The sequence below is a fragment of the Bidens hawaiensis genome, unplaced genomic scaffold, assembly GCF_021521415.1.
Source record: "Bidens hawaiensis isolate Kalapana, Puna unplaced genomic scaffold, B.hawaiensis_p1.1 tig00047382_1, whole genome shotgun sequence".
Classification (NCBI taxonomy): domain Eukaryota; kingdom Viridiplantae; phylum Streptophyta; class Magnoliopsida; order Asterales; family Asteraceae; genus Bidens; species Bidens hawaiensis.
Genome location: NW_027498455.1, coordinates 36,935 through 56,840, shown reverse-complemented (window position 1 = coordinate 56,840; position 19,906 = coordinate 36,935). Strand labels below are relative to the sequence as shown.

The following is a 19,906-nucleotide window of genomic DNA, read 5'->3' as shown; positions in this document are numbered from 1 at the left end:
CATACTTTTACAATGTGTCTTCAAGAGTAAATGTGTCTTCATTCGTTACTCTTGAATGAATAGACCACATTTGTTATAACTTTCCTTCTTCATTCGGTAAAACAGTTGAACGAATGAGGTCACATACCCGTTAAGGATCACATTCATGTGAACCGATAACGTTAAGGATCACATTCATGTGATCCAATAACAAACGAGCCCACAATTGTTATAAATTAATCAGATTTGATTCGTTATAGGTATTCACATTCGTTAGAACAATCGCACGAATGAGTCCAAATCCATTATAAATAACCCAGTCCACATTCGCTAAACTCCATAACGAATGACCTTCTTAAGTTATCGAATGGCCTTCATTTGTTAAAAACCCATAGCGAATGGCCAACTAATATAACAAATGTGCAGTTAAATCTTTTATAGTTCAATAGAAATCCGTTTTCGCCAGAAAATACTGTTACGGAGGCCGGAAAAACGTAATCCCGTCGGAATCTGCAGATTTGAACTTCATCCGTGGCAGATTCACCAAAACCTCATAATTAATAGTGAAAATCAACACGAACACTCGGATATTCATCATGGTCACGAATCCATAATCAGTTTAACTTAAAAACCACTAAATCATCACCAGTTTGAATCAATAAGTAATTTCTTCATCAATGGTGGATCCTTCAATACACAATAATTAACTACCAGATTGCACATGAAGCTTTGTATCACTAATAAACATGAATCAGCCCACAATTCCATCAATAACACCATAATTTAAACCAAATTTGACCAAAACTTCATGAACACGAAGAACACCTTTCTGACCTGATTCATACTTTATTTGATGCATCGAGAGCAGCCGTATGCTCTAATACCACTGTTGAAACACGTTTACGAGCTAAGATCTAGCCGCTAACATGATACATCAATACGTTACTGTCACACCCTCAAAATCCACTAACGGGGTTTTGCCGTCAGAGGGTGTGAACTAACAAGATCGGAATCATCAGTTATAATCAAACCATAAAAACGTTTAAATGAAAATAAGTGCGGAAGCGTAAAACCATAGAAACAATGTTACGTCACGCAGGACGATTTAAAACCAATGATAACAGTTAAAAGTAAGTTTGGATAGTTAAAAGTTTTTCAAGCAATGCATGTTCCTAAACCGCGCGCCCGCCTCGGCTACCTGAGAATAACATACTAAAAGTGTCAACACAAGGTTGGTGAGTTCACAAGTTTAAATAAAAATAAAGCGTTCAGCGTTTGCGTTCAGCGTTGTGCGTTACAGCGTTACAGCGTTTGCGTTACAGCGTTTTGCGTTACCAGATAGTGTTATGTCAATTATATATCGATAGGTAGCTAGTCAATACAACAAGTATTACTAAGTGTTCGACACCGAAGCTGACTCGTTTATTAAGTGCCTTGTCACCAGGTCATCCAGACCATGGTACGTGTTAGCCAAAATTACACCCGCTCGACCTCCAGTCGAGTTTAGCGTTGGGTGGGGTTTGTCAAACCCAGTAGTACTACTCAACAGTGACTCGCTATTCAAAATATTAACCGGTTCGATGTGTAGGACTTCAAATGTTTCGTTTGCCACTTAGCCTTTACAAGTGATATATAATTTATAACAAAATCTTTAATGCGTTGTGGAGTATGTTATCTCCCCAAGTGAAAAGCGTTTGAAAATAGTTTAAAGAAGGGAAAGTGAAACTCACTGTTTGCGAAGAAATTCTCAAATTAAATCACCAAGATGCGCGTCACAGAAAAACTCTCTCTAGCGTTCTAAAACAACAAAGAGATTTTTCTAAGTGTCGGAATATTATCGAGTCTCTAGACCCGGCACATAATACCTATGCACATAACACCTATGCACATAACATGTTTCGTGTTTCGTTTGTGAATCGTGTGTGACTTTAACAAGTGTTTTTGTGACACATTACATGTGTAAGCAATCATATACGTGTCATGTATTCATAAAGTACATCACTATCAATTATTCCCGTAAGGGCATTTTGATCAACAAATAACAATTAACTAGCCATTATTCCCCATGAGGGAAATTTGGTCAAATCATGGCAATCAATTAGCAATTATTCCCCGCAAGGGTATTTTGGTCAAAACAAAACAATTATATAGCAAGTATCATGTTTCATGCATTTTTACACAACTCAGCAGCTAGTTTCACCGAGACAGAAATCCTACTAGAAAGATTGTACTATTTCACCAATCATAGCATCTCAATTAATTTACCAAAAATCATCACAGAAGCACATATGTCTTAGGTTTCCAGAACATATTTAATTATATTTTTATTCCACATAGTTTTCTCACAATCATCAAATCATTACAGCAAACTCATAACAGTCAAATTCATGCGTAACAGAATGTTATTTGCAATTCCCGTTAAAAGAAAAATCCAATAAATGCAAGACCACTTGGGTTAGGTTCCTAACTCAATAAGTCAACTTCCAGAAGTGGAACCAACCCAATTTGTCTCGTAGTTCATGAGATATAACATTTACAACACAACCTAACAGCAGGTCTAACAGCTCAGCTTTGCACAATGTTTTTGTAAAATCATAAAAGTTAACCTTTACTTGTCCAAAAATTACAAATTTATACTCTATTGAAACTAGACTCATCCTAGTTTACTGTAGTACCAATAACCTCAACCAATTTTCATCTTTACACTTCGTTACAGTCACTTAAACATCAATAACACATTCTGTCCAGAAACTGTTTGTATCCAAACTCAACATATTAACAATCTATGAACTATCATGCATTCATATAACCCTCTAGACTCCATAAACACCATCCATGCACATCAATTACACATTACATACAAGATTAGGTTTTTTTTGTTTGAACTCAAATCAAAGACACAACAATCAACATGTTACAATATCAATTCTACTTATCAATTCATTATCCAATCAACAACAAATCATATTAACTATGCATACATGAAATCGGTCAAGCTAGGGTTTTCAATTAACCCATTAAACATCAAAATCAAGTAACAAGGATGTAAAGGATGATCAATTATACCTTCCTAGCACCTAGTTCTTCAATCAAAAGCTTGAATTGAGGGTTGTATGTGTGTGTATAGTGGACGGCAGCCAAGGGAGCAAGGAGGAAGAGGCCGATCGGAGCTTGTGGGGTTATGATAATAAGTTAGGGTTAAGTTATTAAGGCTATATTTATAAACATACAAGTTACACTCAAGTCCCTCTACTTTCAATTGTTGTTTTTCTAACTTAACTAACTGGTTTACATCTTGAGTTAATGTTCATAACCATGTTATCACGTAACACATAAGTCTAACACATAATTATCACAAAATTACTGTTTTGACGTTTTTCGTTTATTCATCAATCGTTTGCGTCAACTCGTTTGCGTTTCGGTGCAAATCCCGAAAGACTACACATGTAGTAAGTGTTAAGCGTCATTTAAACCCTAGTTTAAATGTAATGAAGTGTGCGTTATAGATTTAGTGATCTTAAGTTTGAATTGACGGAGTTGAGTTAACGGAGTTAACCTGAAATTGACGATTGTCACAGTTACAAGATGGGTATGTTAAATGAATACTTTATTGAATACTATATAAGTGAATAGATTGTGAATAACTTAAGCTAGAGAGAATCCGACATGGTAACGACACTTTATACTGTAACGGCACCATTCGTTATGCTTCCTTAACGAATGGTGATACCTTTGTTGGGTCCATATTTGGTGGTTTGTACTTAATTCTAGCTAATTGGTTTTGGTTTTGTTTGATATATGTAAACCGAGATCTCTTAAAAGGATCACGGTGGGCTTTGGGCTTTACTTGTGCTTAGTTGTTAACTTCCCTATATATAGAGAGTATGTGTATAGGGTTTAGGGCGAGCCGTTTACTTTGTTGTTGGTTGAAAGAGTATTGTAATAAAGTGCTTAAGCACCCGACATTAATACTTGTTTTTTGAAGCATTTTATTGTGTTCCTTACGCGTTCTTGTACATCATCTTGAATCATCTCTTGTTAGGATTCCGCACTAACATAGAGATAGTTGATATCATATTGAAGGATCCGTCTATGGGACTTACAATTGGCGTCAGAGCCTTTTGAACCATTCAAGGCTCGGTTTTGATATCAACACATTTAAGATCTAAGTGTGCTTTGTGGTTTGCTTGTTTTCCAGCGAGGTTTTAATCGGAGAAGAGGAAAAGGGATTGTTTTGGCAAAAGATTGTGCTATCTTTGGAACTTATACAAATCCCGCTAATTTAGGGAGTCAGTTGTTAAAAAAAAAAAAAATCAATCAACTGATTCTCTAGTTCTCGGCAAATATAATCAGTTCTCGGGTAGATTTGAGGGTTTTTGGTAAATCTTTTAAGTGTTCTCTCTTAAATCTTATCGTTTTCGGCAAGAGTTAAGAGTTATCTGTCAAATTCTGTGATTCTCGGTCAACATCCTTGGTTATCGGTCAACATCCTTGGTTCTCGATCAACGCGTTCAGTTCTCGGTAAACTTTGGTTCTCGGTAAACGCAGACTGTGAACATAGTGGGGCCTGATCCATCATATTTGGGCCTAGTCTATTGGACTTTTGAATTTTTGGACTCAATTTACTTTTGGACTGATTAAACTAAAATTGATCAATTAATTAATGGTAATGGGTCATCCAATGCTTCAATCCATCAAGAACTGGACTCCATAATGGGGACCACCACTCGCGTGCCCCGTCTGTTGTCTCATGAGGGGTTTAGAGAGTGGAAGTTTTGATTCGAGAAATATGATAAAATGAAAGATGCCAAAATATGGAGAATCATAGTTAGGGGCCCCCAAGTCATCACTTACCAACGTGAGAACTCTACTGAAGTTGCTGTGAAGCCTATTGCAATGTATGATGACGATGATTTTGCTAAAGTAGAAGAGGATGAAAAGGCACTTTCAACTCTGACTATTGCACTCTCACCTGAGATTGCCCTGGGTTTTAGAGAATTGCAATATGCTAAGGCACTATGGGAAGCATTGATTGAGGTTTATGAAGGGAATGAAGACATGAAGAGAAGTCGTCAAGATCTATTGCGACAAAAAATTAAAATGTTCAATCATGTTCTGGGAGAATCGTTAGAGACTTGGCTTCAGAGGTTCATTTCCCTTGTGACAGAGATGAGATCTGCGAGCATCTATCTAGCAACTATGGAAATAAATAATAAATTGGTGAATTCACTGCCTAAAAGTTGGGATATTGTTGTTGCGGTTATCAAAAGGACAAAGGATCTCAACAGGTTGTCACTATCCGAGATGATGGCTATCATTAAGGCATGTGACACGGATGAGAAACAACATGCTATAAACCACACAAACTCTTACAGTGCAGTTGGTTACAGTGTTGGTACCAATAATGCACTCATCTCTCAAGACACTTCTCAATGTTCAAGACTACTCAGGGGCAACAACAACTTCCACCTCAAGACAACTTTCAAATGTTTAAATCCACTCAGAGTCCTTCTACCTCAACCTTACCGCAACCAGCTCCAGTGTTTTTCATTTCTACTCAATCTCCTGTGGCTAATGTTAGACCCCAATCATCTGGTGTTGCTCCTGGTAAGAACTCCAGTCAGATTCCCGTTATTCCAAAGGAAACTCAAGAGAACATTGCTCTAATGGCGGGATTCATGAACTGCTACAACGCATTCCTTCTTGGAGATTTGGTTCAACCTGTAGTTAGTGATGAACTTGATCAAATTCATCCAGATGATGTAGAAGAAATGGATATCTCTTGGCAAATCGCCATGGCAGTGTTTCGGGTCAAGAAATTTACTAAGAGAACGGGAAGGAATAATTTGAATATGCCAAAAAATCAGAAGGTGTTACAATTGTCACAAGCCGGGTCACTTTTCTCGTGAAGGTACCAATCCCACAAAAGAAAGAAATATAGAAAAGGGCATTGGTTCCAGTGGGAAATACTAGAGGAGAAGTTGGAGGTAGCTCCGGAAATGGTGTAAGGGGTTTGGTTGCTCAACATTTTTCTTGGGTTGATCAGATGGCTGCTCTCAACATTAGCAACTAGACTGCTAATTATGCTCATGTTGAAGACACTGAAGAAGAAAATACTACTGAGGAACTAGTTAAGGAACTTCAATTCGCATTCATTGAATTCACTTCTCCTATCTCCTCTGAGGTAAGTTCCCAATCATGTTCTCAAGATTGCATTGATAAGATAAATTTGTATAAGCTTCACAATGATAATTTGCTTAGAGATATGGAAACGGTAAAATATGAGGTTGATAAACTCAAGAAAAACGAGAAAGCTTACCTTGACAAAATTGGGGCACAGAAAAGGGATTTTTCCAAACTAAAATCTGACTTTAGCTTGAAAAGTTGCCACCATTTAGATGCCAAAGAGAAAATTCTTGAATTAACTGCTGAACTGGAAGCCTCTAAGTTAGAAATTTCGAAACTAACTGAAAATTTTAAAAGGGTTGAACTCGATTACAGAAAGTTTGATGGCTCCAGTATGGTAGTTAATTCAATGATTGAAAGTCAGTTATGGTGGAAAGAGAATAAGGGTGAGGGTATATGATATTGTCAGGTACCCCCATCATATAATGACAACTCCACAGGTCTTCCTCTAACCAAAGAGTGGGAAGAAAAGATTAAGGATACGAAGTATGGTAAACCTCCTAACAATGAAAGGACTCAGTAAAAACTACTGCGTCCACTTCAAAAGTCAACGATTCTAATGCATTTGCCTCATGGGCAGATAATGTAATTGTTGAGGATTGGACTGATGAGGATGATGATTCGTGTGTTTCTAATAATAAAGACATTGACTCTAATGTCCTTTATATTTACCTGTTTTGAATTCTATTATTCTGACTGTTTGTGTGGGCTCTGTCTTTAAGAGCAAGGTTACTTGTGTGTTAGATTCCATTAAGACTTTGAATTATGATAATGTGATTTCTAATAAGTTTAAAAATTCAATAAAAAATTCAACAAGTACTCATCGCCTAAGTTTGTTAAATAGGGATGATCTAATGACAAACAAGGTGGTAAGTTAAATAATGTAACAAGTAAGCATAAAGCAAAGCAAACTGGTTCACAAAGCCGGTCCAAACAAGGAGTTGCCAAAATAATTTCTATATAAAACTTCAAACTTGTTTTAACTGTCGCACTCCCGGTCATATTGCCAAAAATTATCCACATCGTCCATACGTTCCTTATTATGGATTTTATTAGAGGAATATGCTTCATATGCCTCATAATACTTACAGGCAAAAATTCAGGCATAATCAGGCTAATCCCTCTGACGATGATTGGAACAGAAAGTGGTGAAAACAAACTCATCTGTTTCTCCCACCATAGTACCAGAGATCAAGTCATCCATTCGTACAAGTAACGCAAAATCTTACAATGGTAGACACGAATGGTTGCCTAAGTTTTCGGTGAAAGAGGCAACAAATTTGATATTAGACGATTGAAATGATATCTCATGGCAACCTGTGACAACCATGGATGAGTCAGGGTCACCCAGTGTAAGTATGGACTTGGTACCAAAGTCTAACTGATCTCGCACATCGTGCAGGAACATCTATGGAGGAATATCATCAGACCTTGGTATGTTGATAGTGGCTGTTCCAGGCACATGACAGGAGACATTTCCCAGCTACACGACATTCAAATATTTAATGGTGGTTATGTGTCCTTTGCGCGAGGAGAAAAGGGAAGATTACTCAGAAGGGTATTGTAAGTAACAGTATTCTAAAATTCGAAAATGTTAATTTTTTTCCGGAGCTGAAGCACAGTTTGTTGAGCGTGTCACAAATTTGTGATAAATATTTTTCAACTCATTTTACCAGAAGACGGTATTCTTGTTCGATCACAAAGAAAAGATAACGCTTATGTGATCGACATGAACAAAAATGTTCCTGACGAGATAACCTACAGATTATGGAATCATATGATGTTTGTTGGTTGGAAGAAAATGAGATTGATGCTCGTGTTGGTCCTGATTGGCTGTTCGATTACAATGAACTCTTCAAACTGTTCAACGTTCTTCCGGTTATAAAAACAGAAATGTCAGGAGGTACTACCTTAGATGCTGAGAAAGAAGACCCACATGCATTATCTCAGATGTCTCCAATTCTGGACGATGATCTTACGGAACTACTTGATGTCACTCCTGTAAGGCCCCGTTACCGGTGCCTCACTTTGGACGTTGGATTTACTCATAAACATAGTTCTAAACATTAGAGTTAAATAAAACTTTCGTGGAATATTAAATCTTTCATAAAACGTTACATAATAATTCATGGCTTATCTTAAAACAACATCTTGTCTTTCAAATTTATAACATTAAACATATAACATAACGATCTTCCATGAGATGCCAGTCTCTTCCTTCCCATGCCATGTGCCCATGTCAAGCGAGTTGCCTCATCCTACTCACCTACGTACATATTATACTTTCACATACTTATACATACGTATCCATAGATACTTAGTATATACATAACCTGCTTATCTTTCTTTAGTACATACAAGAGTATATACTTTCATTCTTTCTTTCTTTAATTCTTTCCTTTACTCTTTCTTTACATACTTTACGTATATTCATACTTTAAATACTTATACGTTTTAAAGAGCATTACGCCCTACTAACTCGAGTATTATTAGGGCTTAGTCCCTTTTCTGCCTCGGATATTATTAGGTTCCGGTCCTTTCTGCCTCTAGTATTATTAGGGATCGGTCCCCTTTTCTGCCTCGAATATTATTAGGGTCCGGTCCCTTTCTTCCTTGAGTATTATCAAGGCTCAACCCCTTTCTTCTGTACCTAGCCATCTCTTACATTCATTCATAACATATATCATTCATAAATTATATATAGCATTCATATCTGTAATTATAACTTGACGTTACATGCAATATCCGAAGATCGTTCACGTACCGACAAACAAACATTCATACCTTTCACGTAAATCATATATGGTATACACTTGTCATTTGGGATAAGTGTATTAACTAATCACATCGATTATGCACACAACCCCGAAAACATAACAAGGAATGGGGCTAGAAACTCACCTGAATTCGGTTACGTTCGCCGTTTATGGTTATTCCTTTCTTGAGCTATGCACGACTAACTTTATAACAATTACACGTATCAATTTAACTATCACTACCCATATCGTGTTTCTAGTTTAATTATTACCCTCAATGAACGAGGGTCCGGGGGCAGCGCCATTGACAGCAGGGTTCTAGGGGCGGCAGCCCCTAGCGGGGTCCATGGGGCAGAGCCCTCAACGAGCGGGGGTCCTAGCGGGTTAACTATCTTAACACATTTTCCATTAGGATTTCATGATAATATTTTATTGTTAACCTCTTAATCCGTTAAGGTATCTTCCGTCAATTAATAAAGTCCAAGGGATATTTATTAATTAAATCATTCTTCCCTAAGTCCAAGAACTTTTTTTTGTCATTCTTTCAAAGTCTGGTTCGTTATCCAGGTCTCAATTTCTGATTTGTTATTCAGTTCCCTAACGAATTAGGGTTCTATAATGAATGGAGTACTGATTCGTTATATCGTAACGAATGACCACTTATGGACCTTCATAACGAATTGAACTTCATAGTGAATTGAACCCTTATAACGAACTGGAATTTATAAGGAACTACTTAACGAATTGTTCAACGAATTGGTAATGAATCAGAACTAGTTCAATATTCTTCCTTAACGAATTAGCATAACGAATTACCGCTAATTCGTTATTTCTCCACTAGTTCAATATTCTTCCTCTTTTCCGGCGCGGTCATCGCCGAAAAACCGCGATCTCGTCGGAAAAGCGAGATCTCACTCGTTTTCACTATTTTTCGTCCCATTCGATCCAGATCTGAGCTAGTGTGATCCTTAAGCTTATCTTTTGATCGGTTTATACCAGATTCCATCTGGATCTCGTGATTTTAACGGTTTTAACGGTTTAGGGTGTCGGCTCGTCGTTTCGCGACTAGGTCTAACGGGTTTGGATCTATACAATATCGTACTATCATTACCTCGAGTTGATGCTCGGGTTTCTTGGTGATTTCGGCTAGAGAGACAAAGTAAGATGAAAGAGAGCTAAGTTTGTGTTTTTTGATGGTGTAAGGAATGAGTGAAATGGATGGATTAATGCATAATTATTGTTTATATTTTATGGGTCATGGGCTTAAGCCCATGGTCTTTTCTCTCTTTCTTTGCAATCCAAGTCCATTACCCATTTTATTTAACCCAACACAAGCCCAACTCATATTACTTAATATTATTATTTTATTAACCAAAACGAGAAAACGGGATGTTACAACTCCGTCCGTATCGGTCAATCAACCAGAAGAAGTTACTGAAACTGTGTCTCCAACTTCTACAGAAAATGCTCCAACAGTTGAGGGGGAAAGTCCTATTCGTCAAATTTTCGGGAGCACTCTGTTTCGTGATGTCATTACTAATGAATACGTTGCCAACACTTCGTACTCACATAGTATGACAGCTTCTGGATGGAAGAATTCTCTCACTGAGGTTGATGAGAATCTATCAAATTTACCTTCTACCGGAGTTGTTCCTGAACAACCAATTCCATCAAGAACCTAACGAAATCATCCAATTGTGAATATCATAGGTCCTCTTGAAACAGGCGTATCCACCAGAAGTCAGACATGACACATAAATAGTTGCTTATTTTCTTCTTTTATATCTCAGATCGGGCCAAAATATGTACAAATGGCTGTTCAAGAACTGATCTGGGTGGATGCTATGCGTGAAGAGTTAAATCAGTTTGAGAAATTGAAAGTTTGGAAAATAGTTGATTTGCCGGAGGGGAAGAAAGAACTAGATACGATATGGGTTTTCCGAAACAAGCAAGATGACACAAGGGTTATTGTTAGAAACAAGGAACGGCTAGTCGTTCGTGGTTTTCGTCAGGTTGAAGGTTTAGATTACACCTAAGTCTATGATCCCGTAGCTAGACTTGAGGCCATTCGAATTTTTCCGGCTTATGTTTCATTCAGATGGATGTTAAGACCGCGCTTCGGTATGGGGAAGTTAAAGAAGAGATTTACGTCGATCAGCCACCGAGGTTTGTAGATTCTAAGAATTCCACTCATGTCTACAAGATAGATAAATCACTGTATGGGCTTCATCAGACTCCTCGGGCATGGTATGCTACATTGACTACGCATCTTCTAGGTCATGGATATAAAAGGGGGACCATTGATAAAACTCGTTTCCTTAAAACCGCCGAGAAAGATTTGATTCTGGTTTAGATCTATGTGGATGACTTTATTTTTGGATCTACTAGCGCTGATTTGCGTTCTGAATTTGAAGATGTAATGAAGAAGAGGTTCGAAATGAGCTCGTTGGGAGAAATGACATCGTTTCTGGGGTTGCAGGTTCGTCAGAGCTCGACAAGAATTTTGCTGCATCAAGTAAAGTATGTTGAAGACATGCTGGCCAAATTGAATTTCAAGATTCCAAGAGTACTTCCACTCCTATGGCGGAAAGGCCTCTATTGTCGTCTGATCCTGAAGGGAGTCCCGTAGATCAAACGTACTATCGATCGATGATCGGGTCCCTGATGTATTTCACCGCCAGTCGTCCTGACATCATGTTCGCCGTTTGTCAATGTGTTTGTTTTCAAGCTAATCCTAAACTCTCGCATTTAATTGCTGTTAAACATATCTTTAGATATCTTAAGGGACAACCGAAGTTAGGTCTTTGGTATCCCAAAAACTCATATTTTTATCTTTATGTCTTTTCTGATAGAAATTATGGTGGAGATGAAATTGACCTGAAATCCACATCTGCCGGCTTCCAGTGTTTTGGCGATCGTCTCATCTCATGGCAATGCAAGAAGCAACAAACGGTATCTACATCAACTGTCGAGGCTGAATATGTTGATGCGTCAGCTTGCTGATCACAGGTTATCTGGATGCAACATCAATTGCGGGATTATGGTTTGGAATTTCTTGACACTCCTATCTTTTGTGATAATTATGCTGCCATTGCAATTGTTATAAATCCAGTTCATCATTCAAAAACCAAGCACACTGATATTAAAATACATTTTATTTGTGACTGTTACGACTGAAAATTGATTCATCTTGAACAAGTTCACACTGATAATAATGTGGCAGACTTATTTACAAAACATGTAGGAACAGCCAGATTTAATGTGCTTGTGAGTTTTCTATGCTTGTGATGTATTTTTGTGCTTGTGATTCATCTTGTGAGCCTTCTTATAATCAAAAAGTCAAAAAAAAGTGTGTGTGTATATGTGTGTGTTATTCTTCTTATATAAAAAAAATCAAAAATCAAAAAGTTTTTCTTTTACTATTCACCTTCACTTAAAATTGTGTCGGCTGCTCAAGTTTGAGGGACATATACTTGTATATGTTTGGTCCGGTCATCTACTTGTAGATTCACAGGATAGCCATTTACCTAAAGCCTGAAAGCATCCAGGGCGATTGTGATGTATTTTTTTTGTTTCGAATTCTTTCACTTAAAATTATGTCGGTAACTCTAAGTTGGAAGGACATGTATTCTCATATGTGTTTGGTCATGTTAACCACATGCGGATATACGGGATAGCCATCTACTTGAAAACTAAGAGTGAACGGGGTGACTGGGTTTTAAACTGTCTTCTGGGAAATGATATGATTATTCAGTTAACAGCTTTATGAAGCTTTAAAATATTTTTAAAATGAAAATTTATCCAACCTTTGAAAAATGATAGAAAAATTGTTTTTTGTGCCTAACGGTTGAAGTTATTAAGCTTAAAAGGCTCTAGAATAGTCATTATTGATTTGTATGATAGCTTTCCATGATGCGTAAAAGTTGAAGTGATATAAACTAAATGTGCTAAACTTACTGTGGAGAGTCATTTTAAAGAAATGTGCATGTCTCCATATACATCTCTCCGAAGGATAGGCAGAAAAGCAATTACCCAGTCATATACGAGCCCTTTATTGTCTCGATCACCAAAAAGATTGTGCTATTATGTTTATTAATAAAAAAAATAATGAGTATGTATATAATTTGTGTTGTTAAAAACTTGTTTTTTCAAAAGATTAAAGGGTCAAACTAGAACTACAAGAGTGGGGCATTCAAATAAGTCCTAAACACTCTGAATGAAAGGCATTTAAGTCCAACGTTCAACCTTAAAGCTTAAAATTTTATATTGATTTCTATAATTTTTTCGATCAAGCACTAGGGGGTTGGAGTTAAATTGGGGTGATCTGGGGAAAGCCAAATACGCTTTGAGAAGAGATAGGAGGCATCACAGGTCCATAAGTGATGTCCATCAAAGCTTTGTTCCCAACTGAACCTAATCCATATCACTGATGCTATGAAAATCATGCTAAGTCCGTTATACCTGCTATCAACCTATTTCTTTATGTCATAATAACACTGAACATGAATCATTGTGAAAGTACCTTAATCAAAAAGATTCCATGTTCGGATCTTTTCATAAAGGCGGCAAGTTTATCAAAAACTGAAATTTGATCGCAATATTCTGTTAAATTACAAGAAGACTGGTGTTTCGTGTTGTTTTTGTTTATTTTTATTTTGTTCTTCTTTTGTTGTCAACTCGAAATTACTCTCCTCGAAACACATGTTATAAAAGGGTTAATTTTGATTTTGTTAAAATGCGCTGGACCTGAGCCTGCTTAAATACCTTTGTAACTTGGTTTAGGCTAATTGTTTGTGCTTGGCTCGTTTTGATGGAACCATATGGGTTCTCGGTCCACTTGATTGGGAGGATAAATGGGTTTTCAGACCTTATTATTGTTATTATTTTCAAAATCATTCTCTCTCTTTAAACTCATCTGGCCGAAAACCCTAACATCTTGGAATCCTAATCAAGTCTGTATTAGTAACATATACTTTAGTATTATATATTGTCATTTATATCTTGATTAGTCTCCTAAAATAGTGCCTAGGTTGTTAGGAAACTACTCTATTTATTTGGGTGTAATCTGTCATTTGAAGGCAATGAATATGATTACTTTCATGGTAATCAGAGCCTAGGTTAAACCACCAAAAATATTCCCACCACCGCCGCCATGGCTGGAAAAGATGGTGATGACTCGTCATCCTCCGGTAGCAAAACCAACAACCAATACAAACCATCCATTCACCCAGCCTACAGCGTCACCAATATCCAATCAAAAATCCGTACACTAGATGGCAAAACCACAACCTATTCATCATGGGTGAAACTTTTTAAACTCCACCTTAAAGCCTACAAAGTTCTTCACCATATCGATGGCACACCACCTCCCGCCATCGCCAATCCCACATATGCCGAATGGTCGAAGCTAGATGCACTCATCCATCAATGGATCTTCAGTACCATATCTGATGACATCCTTAATCGTGTTCTTGAAAACGATATCCCGGCACGAGAAGCCTGGACCCAGATCGAAGATGTCTTCTTAAGCAACAAGAAGGCTCGTGCGGCGGCTCTTCTCCACAAGTTTACTCACACCACTCTCAAAGACTTCGCGTAAACGGATGCTTACTGTTAGAAGTTTAAAGACATCATCCGACAACTTGCGGACGTCGGGAAACCGGTTGACGAATCTTCTCTCATCATTCAATTGGTTTACGGTCTTCCCAAAGAAGTAGACACCACTGGTACGATAATTAATTCGGGAGCACCACCGTGGAATGAAGACCGCACCATCACTGAATTGGAGATGCGTAGACTATCAGCCAGAAATGAGCTCCTTGCTAGCACTCATGCTGACTCCGTTTTATACACTGCCCACGGTCAAAGAAAACCGGACCCGGAACAATTATGACCAGATCTTCAACTATCGAATGGGTCGAGGAGGTCGGGGCAACCGAGGGCGCGGGGGTAGAAATAACAACAGCAATGGTCGAGGCTCGTATGGGAACCCTCCACACCAAAATACTTTTCAGCCCAATCATACAACCTACCCTAACCAACAGCCCAATACTCAATCCACATATCAATATTACAACCCATCCAGTCCCATAACAACATTCACAGTTCAGTCCCGCCTACTCCTTATCCTTCTGCACCTTACCCACCAGCCTCTCCCACCCGATTTAGCCAAAACCCACCCCACTACCAAGAACACCCGTCTCAACCATCCCAAGCCCACTTTGCCGGTCCATCGCAGCATGCCCCGGCCCCGACATTTAATGGCCTCAGCCCAAGTGACATCGGTGCGGCTCTAAACAACATGCAATTGAACTCTCAAGACCTGTACTGGTACATGGACACAAGCGCCTCCTCTCATCTCACATCTGATTCGGGTAAAATTTCTTCTCCCTTGTCTGTTACTTCTAATCCTATATTTGTTGGTAATGGCCAACGCCTATTAATCAATGGCTCCGGCAACGGCATTTATACCTTACCGAATAAAACCTACCAACTAAGCCAAATCATTCACTCACCCCAAGTTATTAAAGACCTTTTATCTGTTTGTAAGTTTACTATTGACAATCAAGTTTATGTTGAATTTGACTCTTTTGGTTTTACTTTGAAGGACCTCAAGGATGGACGCCCCCTTTCCCGTCACAATAGCACCTGTGACCTCTATTCGTTCACCCCCCCCGGCCTTTGCTTTGCTGTCTTCCTCAAGTACCACCCCCTGGCATGATCGGCTTGGACATCACGGCGCGAATGTGCTAGATTATCTTAGTCGTTTTCTTATTATTAATTGTAATAAGACTACAAAGTCATTTTTTTTGTTCCTCTTGTCATGTTGCGAATAGTAAACGGTTACCTTTTAATGATTCACTTTCCGTTACTTTGCGTCCTTTTGACATTATACATTGTGACTTGTGGACTTCACCCATCCTAAGTAATTCTTGTTATAAATACTATATGGTTTTGATCGACAATTACACATAATATGTTTGGGTTTATCCTCTTAAATATAAATCCCACACTTTTCCCACTTTTTGCAAATTTCATAAACTTATCCAAACACAATTTAAAACATCGATCAAAACATTCCAGTGTGACCTTGGGGGGGGGGAAGGGGAATTTGATAACCATGCATTTAAACAATTTGCCCTGTCCAATGGTCTCGTGTTTCACTTCTCTTGCCCTCAAACCTCGCAACAAAATGGCAAATCCGAGCGCATGATACACCGCCTAAATGACATCATTCGTGCGCTCCTCACTCATGCTCACATTCCTTCCGCCTTTTGGGTTGAAGCGTTACACACGGCCACTTACATTCATAATATTTTACCCTCCAGGCGTCTCCACTTTCAACCTCCCACTTTTGCTCTCTACCTTCGCCACCAGACTTATGACCACCTACGGGTGTTCGGGTGCGAGTGCTACCTAACTCTCTCTGCCATTCAACCTCATAGACTTGCCCCAAGATCGGTCCGTTGCATCTTCCTTGGATACCCCTCAGATTTTTGTGGGTATCGGTGCTACGACCCCGTCACCGGTCGCGTCCATATCTCCCAACATGTCACATTCAATGAAACCTCTTTCCCGTTCACTAACCTCACCAACACCTCACCCACCACCTACTCCTTCCTTGACGACTCCCTTCTCACTCATCATACCTTCCATCCCCCTACAACAAACATCCCACTCCAAACGGAACCCAACCATCACCTCACCGACCCACCACCTCCTAACCCGGCCCCTCCAACCACCTCAGCCCCAAACACCAGCCCACACCCACCAACAAACACAACACACACTGTCCCTCTATCCCAAACACCTACTGCCACACCCTCAATCCCACCACAGACCTCAAACCAACCTCCCACCTACCAAAACACTCACCCCATGCAAACTCGAGCAAAATCCGGTCTCCATCATCGTAACCCCAGATACAACCTTGCTGCCACAATGAACATCTCCCCAGTCCCCACCACTTATATAAAAGCCTTGTCGGATATTAATTGGTTGCGTTCCATGAACAAAGAATTTAGTGCTTTAAAAGAAAATAGTACATCGGAACTAGTTCCGCGACCAGAAAATCGGCCAGTTATCTGGTATATGTGGTTATTAAACACAAGTTCAATCAGGATGGTTCCCTTGACAGATATAAAGCACGACTGGTATGTAACGAAAGATCCCAAACCGTCGGCATTGACTGTACCGAAACCTTTAGTCCGGTTGTTAAACCGGCTACCATCCGCACGGTTCTTGCTCTTGCGACCGCTCGTAAATGGGACATTAGACAACTTGATGTCAAAAATGCTTTTCTTCATGGCTCTCTACAGGAAACCGTATACATGCAACAACCACCGGGTTTTGTTGACCCAGTTAACCCGCACCATGTGTGTCTCCTTCCGAAATCTCTTTATGGTTTAAAACAGGCACCTCGGGCTTGCTACCAGCGGTTCTCCTCATTTTCTCTATCATTGGGATTTCGGGGGAGTCTAACTGATACATCTTTATTTATATATCAACATGGGGGTCAAACAACTTACTTACTCCTATATGTTGATGGCATACTTCTTACCGGCTCTCACCCGAATCTGATCGGTAACATTATTTCACGCCTATCCACAGAGTTTGCCATGACGGATCTCGGTCTCTTACACCATTTCTTGGGAATAACTGTCAGTCAAGACCGTGGCGACCTATTTTTTTCTCAAGCACAGTATGCATGTGACATCCTTCATCGGGCTTCCATGACGGCGTGTAAACCATGCAACACTCCTGTTGATACAAACTCCAAACTTAGTGAGACCGAAAGGGAATTATTGGCTGATGGTTCCTTTTATCGAAGCATGGTCGGGGCTCTTCATTATTTGACATTCAAACGGCCGGACATCTCCTACGCAGTTCAGCAGATTTGTTTGTTTATGCATGCTCCCCGGGACTCTCACTTGTTGTTCATGAAACGAGTTTTACGATATATTCATGGGACAGTTGACTATGGAACTCGGATCTCGGCTTCACCAAACTTTTCTCTTGTGGCCTACTCGGATGCTGATTGGGGCGGTTGCCCGAATACGCGTCTATCCACCTCGGGCTACTGTATTTACCTCGGGGATAATCTTATCTCATGGTCTTCCAAACGTCAACCTACTATATATAGATCCAGCACGGAGGCTGAATATCGGGGGGTAGCAAACGTTGTCGCTGAAGCTACTTGGATCCGTAACTTACTTCTCGAACTTGGAACACCGGTCACTAGAGCCACAATCGTTTATTGTGACAATGTTTCTGCAGTCTATCTTGCCGGGAATCCCGTTCAACATCAGCGCACCAAACATGTTGAAATGGATATACACTTCGTGAGAGAAAAGGTTCAAATTGGTCACGTTCAAGTTCTTCACATGCCGTCCGAGCTTCAATATGCAGATATTTTTACTAAGGGCCTTCCAAGACAATTATTTGAATCGTTTCGAAACAGCTTGAACGTTTTATCTTTTGCACGCTCAAGCTGATGGGGAATATTAGTAACATATACTTTAGTATTATATATTGTCATTTATATCTTGATTTAGTCTCCTAAAATAGTGCCTAGGTTGTTAGGCAACTATTCTATTTATTTGGGTGTAATCTCTCATTTGGAGGCAATGAATATTGATTACTTTCAGTCTGATAGTGCTTTCTAGCTTCTTTGTGTTTAGTTCCAGGTTAGAGATCTATGGATAATGGGTCGTGAAACTACTGTCGTAATCTTAGTTGGATTGTGTGAGATGAGGTACCAATGACTATCCGGATCATTGTTCATCGATTCGAATAGCGGCCTTGTATCGTGTTAGTTGTTGATTAAGACCATTGTGGTAGTGTTAATATTTTGTTGAGGTCTTGAGATCTTGTTGCAGATCTCTTGTTCATAGAGTTTTCAGTTTTGCTGAAGAAGACAACACGATTCTCAAGGCAGAAGTCATAGGGTTTCTTCCCTGATATAATTACCAAAAACCCTTGGTTAAACCAAGAGTTCTCGGTTGACTTTGGTTGACTGAGATCTCTTGTCCTTGACCGAGAACCCCTGTTCTCGGTGGGACTGGACAGAGATCATGTTCCTTTGACCGAGAACACCCATCTTTGACCGAAATCTCTTCATATGGACAGAAAACAGTCTGTTGAACTAAAATTTATTATAAAATCAGTATTAAGTTAATTCCTTATGACATTTTTTTTGTCACGGCTGGTCCTCCATGTTTGACAAAAGAATATTTATGTTTTTTTTGGTTTGCGACTGTTATTCAAGTTATGTAAATATTTGCAAACTTGACTCGTTTTTTGCAGTAATGGCTGATCAGGCTCCACTAAAGTTCGTCGATACTCACAATATTGCTGGACACCTGTTTGATCCTCCTTTGGCACACAAGGAGTTCAAATCCATGATCGTCGGTCTCAACACCTGTAGGATTTCTCACGCCTTACGAGAAACTCCGATTATATGCAAGAAGATGATAACAGATTTCTGGAACAATGCCTTGATCAATAAACAAGCGGGGGTGGAGCCATGACTATTAAATCCACTGTTCAGAAGAATTCGGTCGTGATCTCGGAGGCTATTATACGTGAGGTGTTGTTGTTTGGGGATCAACCTGATCACCCAACGAAATACTCGTTTGTTGTGGTTACGATGGAACTTATCCTCCTGCAATCAAGAAACGTTTCCATCCTTACTAGAGTTATTTGTTACACACATTCTTTACTTGTGTGTCGGGACGAAAGGGGTGGGGGTCTGACGAGGTTAGCCATATCTAGATGTCGGCTATAGTTGCTCTGATCATGGATTGGAATTTCAATTATTCCAAGTTCTTTTTCGATCAGATGACGATCAACCTGAAGGGGAAGAAGAAAGAAATATTCCTCATTTATCCTCGGTTCTTACAAATGATTTTTGAATCACATTACACTGATCTTATTAAATCGGTTGAGACACTAGATATAAATTCGACGGGACCCAACACTTTTGG

At 39.1% G+C, this 19,906-nt stretch overlaps 1 protein-coding gene across 1 annotated transcript; it reads left to right on the top strand.

Annotated features, from left to right (window-relative positions):
- The first annotated feature begins 14,073 nt into the window (after positions 1 to 14,073).
- Positions 14,074 to 14,520, top strand: LOC143596924 (uncharacterized). Its single transcript, XM_077075578.1, has one exon. The coding sequence runs from the start codon at positions 14,074 to 14,076 to the stop codon at positions 14,518 to 14,520; it is 447 nt and encodes a 148-aa protein (XP_076931693.1).
- Positions 14,521 to 19,906: the final 5,386 nt, after the last annotated feature.